The following is a 17,782-nucleotide window of genomic DNA, read 5'->3' on the forward strand; positions in this document are numbered from 1 at the left end:
TTCTGTTTTTTTCATAATAAGTAAGCATTCAGGTTGAAGCTCGAAACCTGTTTGAGCTGTTTACGGATGACAAGGCCATTACAGCATGAGTGCTATAATGGCTAATTAAGTACAGTGGTATACAATAGTTTTTCTACGACCATGAAAATAGAAATAAAAAACTTCACAAAACTTGGGTTAATACATAATTGGCGTTAGGCGTGTCTCAGATTTAGTATCGGCGTGTTCTTCTAGATATTGTCTCTTTTAGGGACGCCTGAATATTTGTAGCCAATGGCATGGATTTATTTAAAATTGAAAAAAAATATTGCACCACGATTTGATTACACCAGGAATGAATAGCTTTGTGATATAATTTGAGGTTTTACATTAAGTATATACGTAGTGAGAGTAGAAAAAGAAATATTCTGTTCGTTACTCGGACTAAAACTTAATAAAAATTGGTTGATCGCTTTGTATAGTTTTTTAATCGAATCAATCAATCAATATATTTGCAGATACAAATGTACAGGTGGTAGGTTGATTGATTGATTGATTGATTGATCGAAGCTTCTCTATGGATTGTAGCTTTTCAACGTATTATCTTAGAATTTTATGAGGTTGCATTCTAGGAAAATGCAAAGCATTTTCAACTTAGCCAGTAAAGTGTGTGTTTTACTCACGGCAAATTAACCTATCCAGTAAAACTTATATAGATCGTTGATCGGAGAAGGTAGAGAAAATTCATTAAATTTTCTCATTTGAACCGCTGGAGGCACAGATGTGGAGCAACGTTTTTCTTTGAAGATGAAAAGAAAGAGATAACTATGTCTTTTCACTCTAGGTTTCTAGAAAAATACCAGCTTCTTTTAATATGGTATTTCCTTATAACGAACATCCGGAGTTAGAGTTAGTGGCTATTGTCATGTACAGTCAGTGTACTGGATTCATGCAGATGACGTAAAAATATAAGTCCATATTTTTTTGCTATGTAAACTAATGTTCTAAATGCGAAAGTAAGTCTGTCTAACTGTCTGTCTGTCTGTCTGTTATCTTTTCTCAGCTAAACGGCTGAACCGATCAAGATGAATTTTAGATAATGGTAAATGGGACATTGGAGTAAAACAAAGGGTATTAACCACTATAGTTCGTCGTTATCAACCCATATTCGGCTCACTGCTGAGCTCGAGTCTCCTCTCAGAATGAGAGGGGTTAGGTCAATGGTCCACCACGCTGGCACAATGCGGATTGGCAAACTTTACACACGCAGAGAACTAAAAAAATTCTTTGGTATGCAGGTTTCCTCACGATGTTTTCCTTCACCATTTGAGACACGTGATATTTAATTTTCTTAAAATGCACACATCTGAACAGTTGGAGGTGCATGCCCCGGGCCGGATTCGAACCCACCACCCTCCGGAATCGGAGGCAGAGGTCATATACACTGAGCTATCACGTATCCACTATAGTTACTGGCATTAAATAAAAAGATTATAGTTTCAAAATTTTCTCGTTAGTTTGTACCTATATAGTCGATAAACTACAAATCTATCAAACGAAATTCTCGACGCATTTAAGAGTTTTTGACGGGAGTCAACACCTTAGGAGTTACAGACGGACAATCTAATTACAAAAATCTACAGCGAGACAAAGTGTCATTGTATTTACTGAATTTAATTGTTGATATAATTATTATTTCCGATAATGATGTCATCTGAAATTCGTCGTAATGTCTATATCAATTTGAATCACTGTCGATTATTATCATTTTTAACGATATCTAATTGATATACCTAATCATTTTATATACATAGTGAACTCATCAAAACTGCAAGATCAAAAAGGTGGTCAAAAAGAGTGATGGAATGGAGGGGGCCAGTGGGCAAAAGAAAGAAAGGAAGACCTTGCAATTGATGGTAGAATAAGGAAAAGAGGAGAAAACTACTCTTATACTATAGATCTATGAAATCACTATTACTTTAATAGTAATACAACTAGAAAACTACTCCTGTACTATAGATCTAAGAAAACATTATTATTTTTAAAGCAACACAACTAAACTAAACTAAACTTAACTTTTTTTAACTAACATTTTCTGTAATAAATATTTAATTTTAATTTTATTTGTTATTTTTGAATCTCACTGTAAAACATGTTACTTGACCATATCTAAAATATTGTTAAAGATTATAATCTAGATGCTAAACTGTCATGACCAATAAAATAGATTAAAATTATCTAGGACATGTTATAGAATTGTAATTCTTGTTGCTATATTAATACAGTTCAAGATTGATTGTCAAAAAACATCCAGATCAGTTTCAGTCAACGATTTTTTACACTACAGATAGGGCATCAAAACTGTAGTGGACAAATGTACATAATTGTTTTAAATTCATTTAGTCGCTTATGAAACACCGAAAGAAACAAATAATACAAATAATACATTAATATTGTTTTTTTTTTATTTTTTATTTTTTATTCTTTACAAGTTAGCCCTTGACTACAATCTCACCTGATGGTAAGTGATGATGTAATCTAAGATGGAAGCGGGCAAACTTGTTAGAAGGAGGATGAAAATCCACACTCCTTTCGGTTTCTACACGACATCGTACCGGAACGCTAAATCGCTTGGCGGTACGTCTTTGTCGGTAGGGTGGTAACTAGCCACGGCCGAAGCCTCCCACCAGCTAGACCTGGACCAATTAAGAAAACCTCAATCGGCCCAGCCGGGGATCGAACCCAGGACCTCCGTCATTAAATCCACCGCGCATACCACTGCGCTACGGAGGCCGTCAAAATGTGTTTGTCTATAATGTCGAGTTGTGTAAGTGTAAAAATTATATATACAGGGTGCTCGGGAGTGTTTCCCATAAATTCAAGGTGTTGACGAGTTTGCTTATAGGAGCCTAACTGCATAACTAATATTTTTTAACTAAAAAATAAAAACTTTATAAGTTTCCATACAAAGTAGTTCAAATATCTCCGACTATCCATGTAACACACGCCTTTATCTATCCATGCATTTTAAAATTTGGCTACGTCATAATTATAGGGATGCGTATAAGGGACATATTAAGATCTGTTTACAAAAAAAATATTATTTACTCCGAAAATATTAATTTTTGAAATTTTTTTATTTATTTTCGGTAAAGAGTTCAGGGAAATACTCCCCAGCACCCTGTATACTTATATGTATATATAATGTAAGTAAACACAAAATATGATGAGCCGTGATAGCCCAGTGGATATGACATCTGCCTCCGATTCTGGAGGGTGTGGGTTTGAATCCGGTCCGGGGCATGCACCTCCAACTTTGCAGTTGTGTGCTTTCTAGGAAATTAAATATCACGTGTGTCAAACGGTGAAGGAAGAACATGGTGAGGAAACCTGCATACCGGAGAATTTTCTTAATTCTCTGCGTGTGTGAAGTCTGCAAATCCGCATTGGGCCAGCGTGGTGGACTATTGGCCTAACCCCTCTCATTCTGAGAGGAGACTCGAGCTCAGCAGTGAGCCGAATATGGGTTGATAATGATGAAACACAAAATAGTGCATGTGTGCGCTCACTAGAGTAGCTAAATTCACTTTTGCGGTGATTTTGTAGGAACGGAACATATCTATAATATAAAATATCGTTGGTTTCAGTTATCTTTTTTCCTGCAATTATCGTAAAAGGATTTCCTTTAAAAGTAACAGTTTGTTCAATTTGATTTATTATCAAATGATGAAGCTTCTGTTGGTGTTATTGTTCGCAACGGTGTACGCCAAACACGAGGAGTACTCAGGGTGAGTTAAATTAACTATAATAGTTAATAGATCAGGGTTAGGACTGGAATTAGTCATCATTCATCGATTGACTGCGTAGTTGGTCCAGTGGTTAACCTATATGGATTCGGATCGCTAGATTCTGGGTTCGAGTCCGAGGTCAGACTTTGAGATACTGAGCTTTTCCTTATTTTAAGAAATTTTCAGCTAAAATCTTAAGCTCGGAGCTTGTGGTTTTACACCCCCGTGACTCGAAGAGCACGTTAAACCATCGTTTCAAAAAAAAAATCGGTTCCATTCCAAAATATGTCATAATGATAGCATGGCAACCATGGTTCTCTTATGATTAGTAAAAAACAAAATTTCACGCGAAACGGAATCGCGGGCGTCTGATAGACGATATATAGATATACAGTGTTTGCCGATTTTTTGGAGGAGATGGGGAAAATTGGTCATATTAAATAGATATAGCTGATTTTCTTACTTAGGGGACGTCCGCGACATCGTTCGCGAGAAATTTAGTTATCCCCGCTGGAACCATGGATTTTTCCGGGATGAAAATGCGTTTGTGTTTAGAGTAAAATCCATTTCCATTCCTCAGCCAAATCGCTGCAGTAGCCACAGCGCTTAGGAGGAATAAACATACACACAAAATTTCTCCTTTATAATATTAGTGTGATAAAAAAAGGACAAAGAAAATCATTTTATATCACATTTTACATATTGTTGTCATGTTGTGGTTGTCTTTAAATTTCAGATGGAAGTCTTTCTACATAAAACCATCAAGCCATGACCAGTTGAAAGACCTTGGCAATCTGATCTCAAAGCTTGAGCTGGATTTCTATATCCACCCTTCTTTAGATAGGGAAGGCGTTGTGTTAGTTAAGCCACAGTATCAAGACGACTTCGTCAAATTCGTAAATGAAGAGAATATGAAGTACTGGATTCATGCAGATGACGTAAAAATGTAAGTTCATATATTTCCTATTATTTTTATATATAAAATTCTCGTAACATACATACATCGGATATTTGCAAAATAAATAAGGTTATAAAATTTCAAAATCTTTCTTCGTAATTAGATGAAAATTCATACAGATTTAGCTTCTTTACAGTAAACGTGGCATGTTTCCATATTTGAATTATAAACATATACGCACAAATAAGAAAGATATTCATAATTTTGTTTGAACGCCCATACTATCATTATGATCAACGACGTCATTGATTCGTGTCATTTTGTATGGGGCAGTTTTTTAGGGATAAGTGGCAGTGCCGCAAATATGACCCTTTAAATCTCTGTGACTCTGAAAAGAATGATCGCAGCTGATATCCTGATACTATTAGCATACTCCTAATTTATGTACAACTAGCTGACGCCGCGCGTTTTTACCCGCGTGGTTCCCGTTCCCGTAAGAATACGGGAATAAAATATAGCCTATAGCCTTCCTCAATAAATAGGCTATCTAACATTGAAATAATTTTTCATATCGGACCAGTAGTTCCTGAGATTAGCGCGTTCAATCAATCAAACAAACAAACCAAACTCTTCAGCTTTATAATATTAGTATAGCTTTTGTTTTTTATTTCATTTCAGCCAACTAGACAAAGATGACCTGATGATGGAAAGCTTCCAGCAAGAAGCACGTTTTAGCAAGTCTTCAAGCTTCAATTACGATAAATATCACACTTTGGATGTTGTGAGTATTTGCAATGATAACTATTTCATTTTATTTCTATTCTGTGTGGAATTGGCAATAAATTAAAAAAAAGTAATACTTAAAAATACTTATCAAAATTTGCTGCCTTTGGTAGGGTGCCCAGTTCTAATGCAGTAAAAACATTAAGTTTCTACTCTTATATTAGTAACATTGAGTGTGATTTCAAAACGTCATATAATCCGTCTATTATGAATATAGTCCAGAAACTTCCAAACTCCATGGTATGCGACCCTAATCAGTGGCGTGCACAAGGATTTCAACTAGGGTATGCACTATACGTATCAAATAGCGAATCACTTCCTCAGTCCAGGTTCGTAATGAGTCTTTAGGGTAGGCAATGTATTTTATTTATGACGTGCACGCCATGATCCTAACCTAACCTATGTTTTTTTTTGTAGGCTCTTTTTTTAATTCTTTACAAGTTAGCACCTGACTACAATTTCACCTGATGGTAAGTGATGATGCAATCTGAGATGGAAGCGGGCTAACTTGTTAGGAGGAGGATGAAAATCTACACCCCTTTCGGTTTCTACACGACATCATACCGGAACGCTAAATCGCTTGGCGGTATGTCTTTACGGTAGGGTGGTAACTAGCCAAGGCCGAAGCCTCCCACCAGCCGAAAGAACCAATTCTTATCGGACCAACCATCACTACCACCAACCACGCGTTAGCTTAAGCGTTTTCTATGTTCTATATTTGAACCCTAGTAACTTTGTACCATTCTTGTTATTTTTATTACAGATCTACGAATATCTTGACTCAGTAGCTCAAAAGCACAGCGATACTGTGAAATTGGTGACGCCAGCGACTTCTTACGAAGGTCGTACATTGAAATACTTGAAGATATCAAAAGACAACTTCCAAAGCGGTAAACCGGTGATATTCATCGATGGTGCTACACACGCCAGAGAGTGGATCACTATACCGACAGTCACTTATGCTATACATAAGCTTGTTGAAAACGTAACCGAACCTGATCTATTGGATAAGTTTGATTGGATCCTGTATCCAGTTGTGAACCCTGATGGCTACGAACACACTCACGTAAAGGTGAATAATACAATAGTTATTTTTATTTTTTACATAGCCCTTGAGCACAAACTCACCTGATGATAAGTGATGATGCAGTCTTAGATAGAAGCGGGACTTAACTTATTAGGGGAGGATGAATATTCACACCCCTTTCGGTTTCTACTCTACATCGTACCGGAATGCTAATTCGCTTGGCGATTGTTTTTTGTCGGTAACTTACCACGACACAAAAGGGATGATGACAGTTTTTTACATTAATATTATAATTACAATTGATGACAAAATAACAATTTCTTATAGTTTTACTTCCTGTGTAAAGGTGGAAGCTGATCCAACGGCTTCCAAGCAACTTTATTATTAAGGAAATCATCAATGGTGTAGTTTGACTAAGCAAATGTTTTTTAACACATTGCTTAAAGCTATGCATTGACAGGTCCATCACAGTTTTGGGGAGTCCATCTAGAAAAGTGTAGGCACAATGGATTAAGAATCTAAATAATACTGAAGTTTTCTTGTAATATATGAGTACCTACTAACATTTTTCACTTACACAGGAACGTATGTGGCGCAAAACTCGTTCGACCGACCAACACGTGGCGGGCAAAATTTGTCGCGGAGTTGATATTAATAGAAATTTCGACTTCGAGTGGAACACCGTCGGCACGGAGAGTCACCCTTGCTCAGACATCTTCCCAGGAAGAAAGCCGTTCTCCGAAGTGGAAACCAGAGTTGTCCGTTCAATATTCAATGAGCACCATCAAAATATGATCTTGTATTTGTCGGTGCACAGTTTTGGGAGCATGTTTTTATATCCATGGAGCAACAATGGAAGCCTTTCTGATAGGGGACTCCAGCTCCATATGGTTGGAATAAGGATGGCCGATGCTATACATGAATTATCGCTTAAACACTTCCCTAGATATCGTGTTGGTAATACTGCATTGGTTATCGATTATTTCTCATCAGGGTCCTCTAGTGATTATGCGCATTCTATAGGAGTTCCTCTGAGTTATACAGTAGAGTTACCTGGTAGAGGTTCTAAAGGGTTTGTTCTGCATCCGAGGTATATTAAACCGGTTGTTACTGAAACATGGGCTGGATTCGCCGCCGGCGCGCGAATGGCTGGACAACTTTTTGGTTCCAGATAAAACAAAAATGGAATTTTGTGGCAAAATTGATTTACTTGTGATAAACGAAGTTGTTTTTTGTATTGTGAAATATTAAATAATCACATTTCAATGTGCAGTTTTATTATATTTCTGTAAAGCAGTACTTCAAATTTTGCTTCCTATTAACATATTTTACAGTCTTCTGTATTAAATTTTACTTCTTCTAAGCAATAGCATTCCTTTATATTTAAATATTACCAGACGATAGACGTCCACTGCTGGACATAGGCCTCTTGCATGGACCTCCAAACACAACGGTCTCGAGCCACCAGCATCCAGCGTGTAACCCGCCCAACCCAACCAACACTGCGTTTTCTGGTGTGGGGTTGCCATTCCAGCACCTTGAGACCCTAACGTCGATCGGCTCTTCGAACTATGTGGCCTGCCCATTGCCACTTCAGCTTCAGGACTCGCTGAGCTATGACAGTGACTTTGATTCGTCTGCGGATCTCCTCATTTCTGATTATGATTTAATTTATTTTTTAGGTACGTAATTCATAGTAATTTTATTGAGTGTACCTACTAGTCTTAGCTTAATTTAAAACGTCATAAATATTGTCATGTAAGTAAATAAAAACAATTTTTTTTTACCGTTTCGTTTATTTTAACGGTTTAATACAGAGCAAGGTATTCCTAAAGGGAGGAATATCTGGAGTTTACACCCACCTCGCTGCTCCAATGTGAATTGCCGTCATAGTTGGCCCTTAAAAAAGGGCTGCAAAAAATATAATAATATTATTATTTTTCCCCAAAACCTTTTCAACGCAACCTAAATAATTCATCGATCACTTTTTCATGAGACCAAACAAGTACATTGATAAAATCTCATATTTCATCGCCAAATGTATTGAAAAATCGCGCGTCCTAACAAAAATCGTTTTCCAATCTTGCTTATAAGATTGTAGTCCAGTGTCATTGAGAAACTAAAGCGAGTAGTAAGCATGGATCTTTTTAAGATTATATATTTTTTTTAATTTTATTACCGAAATCACAATTTTCAAAATAACATCACAGGGTTTGAAAAAGTGAACATGTCCAGTCTAGTAACCGAATTTGTCTTTATTTATTTTTATTAAGACTTCGTCCGCGTAGGATACGGTTTTTCACAAATCCTGCGGGAACCATGGATTTTTCCGGGATGAATAATAGCATATGTGTTAATCCAGAGTAAAATCTATTTCCGTTTCAAATTTCAGCCAAATAGCTTTAGTAGTAGCGTTGTTAAAGAGTAAAAAACATCCAAACAAACATCCATACAAACTTACGCGTTTATAATACTAGTAGGAAATACGATCTTGTTTTGATTGAAAATGAATTAAAAAGTAATAAAACCAATTTATCCTAATAGCTATACAAATTACGCCCACGTAATGGTGGCAAGAATACTGGCTGCAATTCTTCGTAGACAGGCTGATTTTTGGCGTGGAAAATAAGCCAGCCCTTCTGTCACCAGTCGAAACAACGTTCTTCATCTTCATGGCCTAATGGTTAAAATGTCTTATTAAATATATTTTTCTAAATTCTAAATAATTTTTATTATATACCAATCAATGTTATAAGCACAAATATTCTCGCTGATGCTACTCTTGCGCTGTGTAAAATCCTTAAAAACTTGTACAAAGATGGCAGAATTTGATATTTTCGCGGTGTATCGATACCTTCATGCTCGACGGCAATTCTTGCGGCGCGCTGATAAGGTGGGGGGAGGGAGGGTTATTATGTGCTTTTACGGCCCACATTTCCCGGCTGGTATGTATCAGGCATTCAGGCAGGTATCGTATCGGTGGTAGAAGTTTTTATTGACTCCACGTTACATCTTGAATCTTGATATGGAGAGAGAACGGTATTGTTGATACTAGTGTTTGTATGCGGCTTTGGCTGCGCTTTGGCGATGATGACAAATATGTGATATCTCCACCATTAAATCTCAGTAATGGTGGTGAGACTTAATCTGTAACTATGGACCTGATAAAAACAATTTTTGACACCACACCACTGAACCGATTTGAATGAAATTTGGTATTGAAATAAATTAGCACTGAAAAAATCATAGTTCCCGCGAGATTAGTAATAAACAAAGTTTCACGTAAAAGGAGCGCTTATAATATGACAGGTATCAGTGACAGTGATTGTACCATCATTTTGTGTTAGAGGAAACACCTCGAGCAGGTCCCAGGACTTGTGACTTTGGGTTTAGGTTTTAGAAGTCCCATTAGAATGCATTAAACTCACCTCCCATACCCAACATATTCTCCAAGCCCACATTAAACAGTTTATGATCAATAATCACACCACAAAATATTATTAAATAATAAAGTGTTTTTCAGATAGCATGGGTACGGTGATAGTTGCCTTATGACGTTCATAATAGGTACTATTATCGTGAATCGCGGCAAACTTTCAAGAGTAAAACGAACTGTCTCCGTACCCAAGCTATCTGAAAAACACTACAGCAGTGTGATGGCGTCCACGCTGCCTAACTAAAAATTAGACTCAAATCTAAATAATATAACATCTAATATAAATAATAAATGTAAATACCACCTGTACTCGACGATTTAACTCGTAATACGTTTGCTAGTAATGTAAACAGCATTTTAAATAATATATTAGATAGATAGATAGATTAGGTTTAGGCAGAGAGGCATCTGTTTTCACGGCGCTTAGTCACAAGCCTACATTTCGTCGACGTATACAAGCAATTGTGGCGTTTAACGCTTTGCAATAAGGTGTATAATTGATAAACGCACATTAGTGTCCAGGTAAGCGAATCCGCTTGACAGGCAATTAGGCATGATCGTATGTATTTTACAGTTTAGTTAATCCAAACGAGATACATTTTCAGTCGGCGCATTAGACAGGTAAATAAATCACTTCAGATAGTCTAATCCCACTTCTGATGAGATATCATTTAATAACTTTATACCTGTTTGCCTGGCATAAGGACAAATGTTCTGGAAAATAATGATTAGAAGAGAGGAAAGAGATAGAAAAGAAAAGAAAAGGGGTAAGAGTAAAAAGAGAAAAAGAAAAGACAAACATCAACAGATAGTTAGTACGATTAAAAGGCACGCGATTCTGAGTTTACAAAAAGGAAAAAATGAAAATACCTGTTTTCCGACGGTGGGTAAAATTATTTAAATGTAAATTATATGTTTAAGCTTCACAGCCCCGTTGGATATATTTCAACATTTGAGGAGTTATTAAATAAATTTATTTGTAGGTGTGACATATCAAGTCATATTTTAACGAATTTAGCATACTAAAGCTGATAATATTCATATATTTATGTATTTCTTTTTTCGACTCGTGAGGATGTTCCGGTTTTAAGGTGAAACTTTCCTGGAAGATTTTCTATCAGATCTGGGTTCGTCTTCGATTTTTCATGGATAATAGCAAAATAAATCTTTAAATGAGAGAGGTTAGACTAATAGTCCGAGTAAATTACTTTTACGATTTTTTAATATTTTATTACTTTTCGCAAAACATGCCTTATAGTGAGTGATGGTGCAACCTATTGGTAGAAAATTATTTAGTCAATAGACATTCTACGGGGTTGATACCTCGGAAAATTATGAGTGAAAATGTTAACTGAAAATCGCGGAAAATCCATAGCGTTCGATAAATAACACAAGTGCGTCTATTATCGCAGGAATCTTCGAGAAAATTTTCGCAATAACACAAATATGAACCCTAACACAACATCGTAGGGTGTAAATTGGTTTGCTGCAAAAATCAGATGGTTGTCAAGTACGTCATGTCACGTAGTTTCTTCAGAACTCTGAAGTCACCGGAGACGAGGGCTAGGGTGGCAATGGTTTTATTTTTTCTAAATAAAAAAAAACGTTTATTTTTATATTTACTTGTGTAAAATAATTTATTTTTGTATTTTAAATTAATACACTAATAAAAAAGTTATACAGTGTTTGTCTGTGATTTCTAAACGGTGCTGGGGAGTATTTCACATAACTCTAGGGTTATATTATTTACCGAAAATAATGTTCAGAAAACATATTGTGTTCTAAGATTAATATTTTCGGAGTAAATAATATTTATTTTGTAAAAAGATCTTCAAATGTGTCCCTTATACGCTTCCTTATAATTGTAACATAGCGAAACTTTAAAATTTTAAAATGCAAGGAAAGATAAAGGCGTGTGTTACAAATAAAGTTGGAATTATTTGAATTACTTTGTTTGAAAACATAAAAAGTTAAAAATAAAAAGTTTTTATTTTTTAGTTAAAAAATATAAGTTATGCCGTTCGGCTCCTATGAGTGGACTCGTCAACACCTTGAAGTTATGGAAAATACTCCCCAGCACCCTGTATACGACACTAAAACACAATGAAACTTACTAACATTTTGTATGTCTGTCTGTCTACCTGTCTGTTTGACGGAGCGAGTCTGCCCGATTAAGATTAGCCCCGATTCTATTAAAACTTTCTTTAGAAGATTTCAGAGGTTTTTGAGCAATATAAATAAAATAAATGCTACCTTTTATTCCGCAAATGTCCATGTTTTCCGTGAGATTTGTGACACTACAGCAAACAAATAAATGTCATTTGCTTGAAATTCATAGAGAGTTTAGTTATTCGTCGAGATAATGGTAATATACACATTGCATTGATAATCCGCATTGGAAGGACTGAGAGGAGACTCGAGGTCAGCAGTGAGCCGATTATGGGTATATAATGACGATGATGGTGAATATAATCATACAAAAAATGTGATCGTTGTCACCCTACACGGTATATATTTACACTCGACATCGCGTAGATTCCGTAACGACTTGTAAAATTTCCGCCATGTTTTTAAGTGGATTATTTTTATTATACGAGTAGTTTAGGAAATTTCCCTCAGCCCGACCGACTTCGATCGCTTTTCTAAAGTATGTTACTACTTTAGAAAGCAATTTTATATAGTAGGTACTAGCGGACCCTCCCCGGCATTACCCTACTCCTACCCCTACCCCTACACTACCCCTAATCTACCCCTACTCTACCCCTACCCTAACCTACCCTGACCCTGACCCTATGATGACCATACCCTAGATGATGCAATCTAAGATGGAAATCAGGCTAACTTTTTAGAAGGCGGATGAAAGTACACACACCTTTCGGTTTATATACCGCTTTGATCGCTTTCGGCTCGAGCTGCAATATCGCCTCGGCTCTAATTTTCAACTTACTTATAGCACATCGTATTGGATTTAGCTTTCCGGTACGATGCCGTGTAGAAACCGAAAGGGGTGTGGATTTTCATCCTCCTCCTTACAAGTTAGCCTGCTTCTATCTAAGACTACATCATCACTTACCATCAGGTGAGATTGTAGTCAAGGGCTAACTTGTAAACAGTAAAAAACAACGGAGGCTGTCAAATATACCTAATAGGTATTCATAAAATATTTATTTAGAGACATCTTAAAAACAACCCGAATTCTTTTGTTTATGATAACATAACAGATTTTCTATGACTAGGTACTTTACGTCTCGTATAAAAATCATGCTCCCGACACTGAGTCCTAACATAAACTGTTTGTGGGTTGTAAGTAAAACCCACTGAATGAAGTAGGTAACTCACAATTAAAATTTTTTGAGTTACTAATAAATATCTACCAATTGCAAGCAATGCAATTTTTTTTTTATTTTTTTTTTATTCTTTACAAGTTAGCCCTTGACTACAATCTCACCTGATGGTAAGTGATGATGCAGTCTCAGATGGAAGCAGGCTAATTTGTTAGGAGGAGGATAAAAATCCACACCCCTTTTAGGTTTCTACACGGCATCGTACCGGAACGCTAAATCGCTTGGCGGCACGTCTTTGCCGGTAGGGTGGTAACTAGCCACGGCCGAAGCCTCCCACCAGCCAGACCTGGACAAATTAAGAAAATCTCAATCTGCCCGGGGATCGAACCCAGGACCTCCGTTTTGTAAATCCACCGCGCATACCACTGCGCCACGGAGGTCGTCAAATGTAAATAAACACTAGACGTAACATTATACGCGTACCTATGTATATATTTTGATGTGTAAAAGGAAATAATGTCAGCCAGATGATTTAAATGTGACGAAAGTTTCACTTTCTTTTTCAACAAAGCGTGTGTTATGTGTGGAACTACTAGTCAAAAGGATCGAACCCTAAACCTCGAAGATTCGAAAAATCAAACCCATGTCTTTTTAGCTATCAAGACCAGAGATTTGTCCTCCAGCCCCTGGATTCTGTAAGGTTACAGCGATGTGACATCGTTCATTTCCATGGCAACTTCGTTTTTCGTGACATTTTAATTTTGGCATCCCATTTAATATAAATAAAGATCAAATTGTAATAAAACTTGTTATTGGCGATATTACATCGACGTGTATATAATAACGAAGGCACACCCCTATACTTGAAAATACTAAAAATTGCCTTATCTTTTAAATATGACCAATATTTCCATTCCAACTTGGGAAAGACTGTATTAGGTTACGACAATAGAACAACGGGGCGGGAATCGAACCACCACCCCTCGGTGATGTGTGGGGCAGCTTTACCGTTAAGCTATTGAGGCTCAATAAAAAGTTCGCCCTCATACTGCTCAAGTATACCTCAAAACATTGTTATTTAATGTTAATAATCTTCAGTGTGTTAAAAACTTATATTTTTGTCTTATTCCACTTCGACACCGGCTGTAGGCGCGGTTTTATGACGTCACGGGTTATTTCTCCTGGGAAGTTGATCCCGTACTTCATGCGGAAAATCATAATAATTTGTTTTGGGGATACAAGAGTAAACTGACTGACTCATATTGCCAAGTTATGAAAAATATATTTTTTTACCCGTCTGCAGAGGGTCTATGTATAATAATTTTAATAAAGTTTTTATATTAATTTGTTTCCTCATAACTTTTCATCTACACATCAGAATATAACAAATGTGATACCGTTTGAAGCGTCTTGATTAATTTCTATTTATTAACCCCTAACGCAAAAAACCGTGATAGCCCAGTGGATATGACCTCTACCTCCGATTCCAGAGGGTGTGGGTTAAAATCCGATCCGGGGCATGCACCTCCAACTTTTCAGTTGTGTGCATTTTAAGAAATTAAATATCACGTGTCTCAAACGGTGAAGGAAAACATCGTGGGGAAACCTGCGTACCAGAGAATTTCCTTAATTCTCTGCGTGTGGCCTGTGTGACTATTGGCCTATTCTGAGAGGAGACTCCAGCTCAACAGTGAGCCGAATATGGGTTGGTAATGATGAACGCAAAAAGAGGGATGTTATAAGATTCAGTTTAGTTCGTTTTGTATGAAAGGTGATTTACGCGCGAATGTTCTTAGACATGTTTAATGAAGATCGGTTAAGCCGTTTAAAAGTTTTGGGGGGTTTAAGTGGGGAAGAATAACCGAATGTCAGCAAATATACTCGAGTGGGGTCTCAAATGAAAGCGTACCTAAATATAATATTGATGGCTTCATCAAGAGTGTAATTAGTAACTTAATGACCTTTGGGGATTTTTCAAAATTTTCAATTTCATGTTATATAACTATAAACTATGTGTAGTCATTAATAACAGCCTGTTTGACGGGATAAGGGAGGATATAGAGCTTAGACCCACCATGCTGCTCCATTATGATGAAATAAGACAATATTAACCACTAGCAGACGCCGCGTGGTTTCACCCGCGTGGTTCCCGTTCCCCTAGGAAGACGGGGATAAATAAAGCATATATCACTCTAGGATAATGAAGTTTCCCTACAGTGAAATAATTTTCATATCAGTCTATTCAATGCAAAGAAACAAACAATCAAATCTTTATCTTTATAATTTACGAGGAGTATACACGTAGATGTCTTTTAAACATTAAATTATTTATTTAAAATTCAAAATTCGTTAATTTTAAGTAGGCTTCTCATTCGCACGAGAGTTTTTTTAACGGACGTTAAAAAGCGCTCAAATTCACACAACGGCGTTTTTAAAACACGACGCAATAGACCATGAATTAATTTAAGATCGTTACTAAAACCGCCAATGCTCGCTTTTTAACCCTCGTGCGATTGATTTTTGAAACCTCAAGTTCTTCTGTTTGACGTTATAACTACTCTAGGAGCACAGTCTCGATGAATGTTTTTTTTTATTCTTTACAAGTTAGCCCTTGACTACAATCTCACCTATAAGCAAGTGATGATGCAATCTAAGATGGAAGCGGGCTAACTTGTTAGGAGGATGAAAATCCACACACCTTACGGTTTCTACACGACATCGCACCGGAACGCTAAATCGCTTAGCGGTACGTCTTTATCGGTAGGGCGGTAACTAGCCACGGCCGAAGCCTCCCACCAGCCAGACCTAGACCAATGAAGAAACCTCAATCGACCCAGCCGGGGATCGATCCCAGGACTTCCGTCTTGTTAATCCACCGCTCATACCACTGCGCCACGGAGATCGTAAAGATGTGTGTCTGTATGTATGATATCTCTAGAATTCCATACGCGTATTCGGGTATTCTTCTTATCACCAACTCACAGTGACATGTAAAACTAGATATCATATTAGACGCACACAGTAGGCATTAGGTATTCTATGACCGGATATGACCTGTAGAGCGCACTGAGTACTAAGTTACTATACGTTCGACAAACAACAGTGCATTTTGTCATATCGTGCCGGCGTAAATAAATAGTGGATCTTCCGGGAAGTTAAATTGGCTTTAAATGTACAGATGTTTGAAATGAAATTATTACATTTTCAGTTAAAACATGTCACCTAAGAAGAAAACTCGTGTGTGATCACACAATTGTAGAGGCAGTAAATGAATTCTTTTAATAAGGCAATTCAGTGAGATTGACTGCGAAGATAGTTAACGTAAATTAAGATTAAATTGAGATTGATTGACCAGGAAATTGACCTCTTCTGTACCTCGGCTACCATAACTTGTTTATGTTAAGCTAGCTTGTTTACTTATCAATTTAGTTTTGTTGTTTTTTTTCTCTTTCGCCTTTTCTTTTAATTAATCTCTATTACTATTATCATTATCTCTTTTTTTATATTGGATTATGTTTTGTTGAAGTATGTTTACCTTGCGAGCTTGCTATATAATATGTCAAATTTATTTGCGAAAACTTGTAATTGGCTGTAATCTGTTTTCTATATTGTTACTTTTATTATCTTTGTATTTAGCTGTAAGTTTTCCTTTCTAAATAAATAAATAAGTAAAAAAATCATATTAAGAAAATATTCAGAAAGCACAAAAGTTTTAAAAACAGAAAAATATTTTATTTTTAAACATTTTAAGACAGAAAAATATTTTATTTTTTTGTTATAAAAACAGATTTAAATTTTTTGTTACTACTCTATAAATAGGCCGAGCATTTATAGTGTGACAATGATTCAATGATAAATAACTTTTTGAAATGAATATTTAACTAATGTACAATGTTGAATCTTAAAATTAGCTTGCTATGCAATTACACAATGTGTTTGTTGCAACGTCCTCACGTCCATGACAAACAGTCAAAGTACAGTATGTGAATAAAATGCCAGTGAATCTCAAATAATATTAACGGTGTCAATGAGAGTTCGTTCGTTTGTTACGCGTTCATACCTTAACCATGAAACCGATTTAAAAATTCTGTCTGCGGGGTTTGTTAGTGATTTTTATATGTATGTACTTTGAATTTGTAAAATCGCACCGTGTTTATTCGTATGTTGTGTACTCCCAACGTAATCCGCACTGAATCCGATTGTGACAGTGCAGGCAGATTGTGGAATTATAACCGTCGGCTCTGAGCCTTTCTGTGTGATTGTTCGTTTTTTGTTACGCCTTTATGAATAGGCGAAGAGACGATCATTTATAGTACAGGAGTCAAGCTAAATTTGAAACTGCCCCCAGTTGCACAGCAATAATATATATAAAATGTTTGTTTTTGTAACGACAGATGTTTAAAGAGGAAATAGTTGGTAAGTTTATAAATAAATTATGTTATAAAGTTAATATTTACTTTATAACCTAAAATATAGAAATAAGACGAGACCAACAATAACTGATTGCTTTCTTTTGAGGCCTGTAAGTACTAATGTTTCAATATTTTAGGTTATCATACAGCAATCAGCCAATGTATGAATAAGAAG

The 17,782-nt window shown here is 36.3% G+C and overlaps 1 protein-coding gene across 1 annotated transcript; it reads left to right on the plus strand.

Moving 5' to 3' along the window:
* Positions 1-3,705: 3,705 nt before the first annotated feature.
* On the plus strand, positions 3,706-7,650 carry LOC112056152 (carboxypeptidase B-like). The gene is made up of 5 exons (XM_052888561.1): positions 3,706-3,767; positions 4,504-4,713; positions 5,344-5,446; positions 6,212-6,520; positions 7,057-7,650. The coding sequence occupies exons 1-5, from the start codon at positions 3,706-3,708 to the stop codon at positions 7,648-7,650; spliced, it is 1,278 nt and encodes a 425-aa protein (XP_052744521.1).
* The last annotated feature ends 10,132 nt before the right edge of the window (positions 7,651-17,782 follow it).

This window comes from Bicyclus anynana, chromosome 23 (genome assembly GCF_947172395.1).
Source record: "Bicyclus anynana chromosome 23, ilBicAnyn1.1, whole genome shotgun sequence".
NCBI classification, from domain to species: domain Eukaryota; kingdom Metazoa; phylum Arthropoda; class Insecta; order Lepidoptera; family Nymphalidae; genus Bicyclus; species Bicyclus anynana.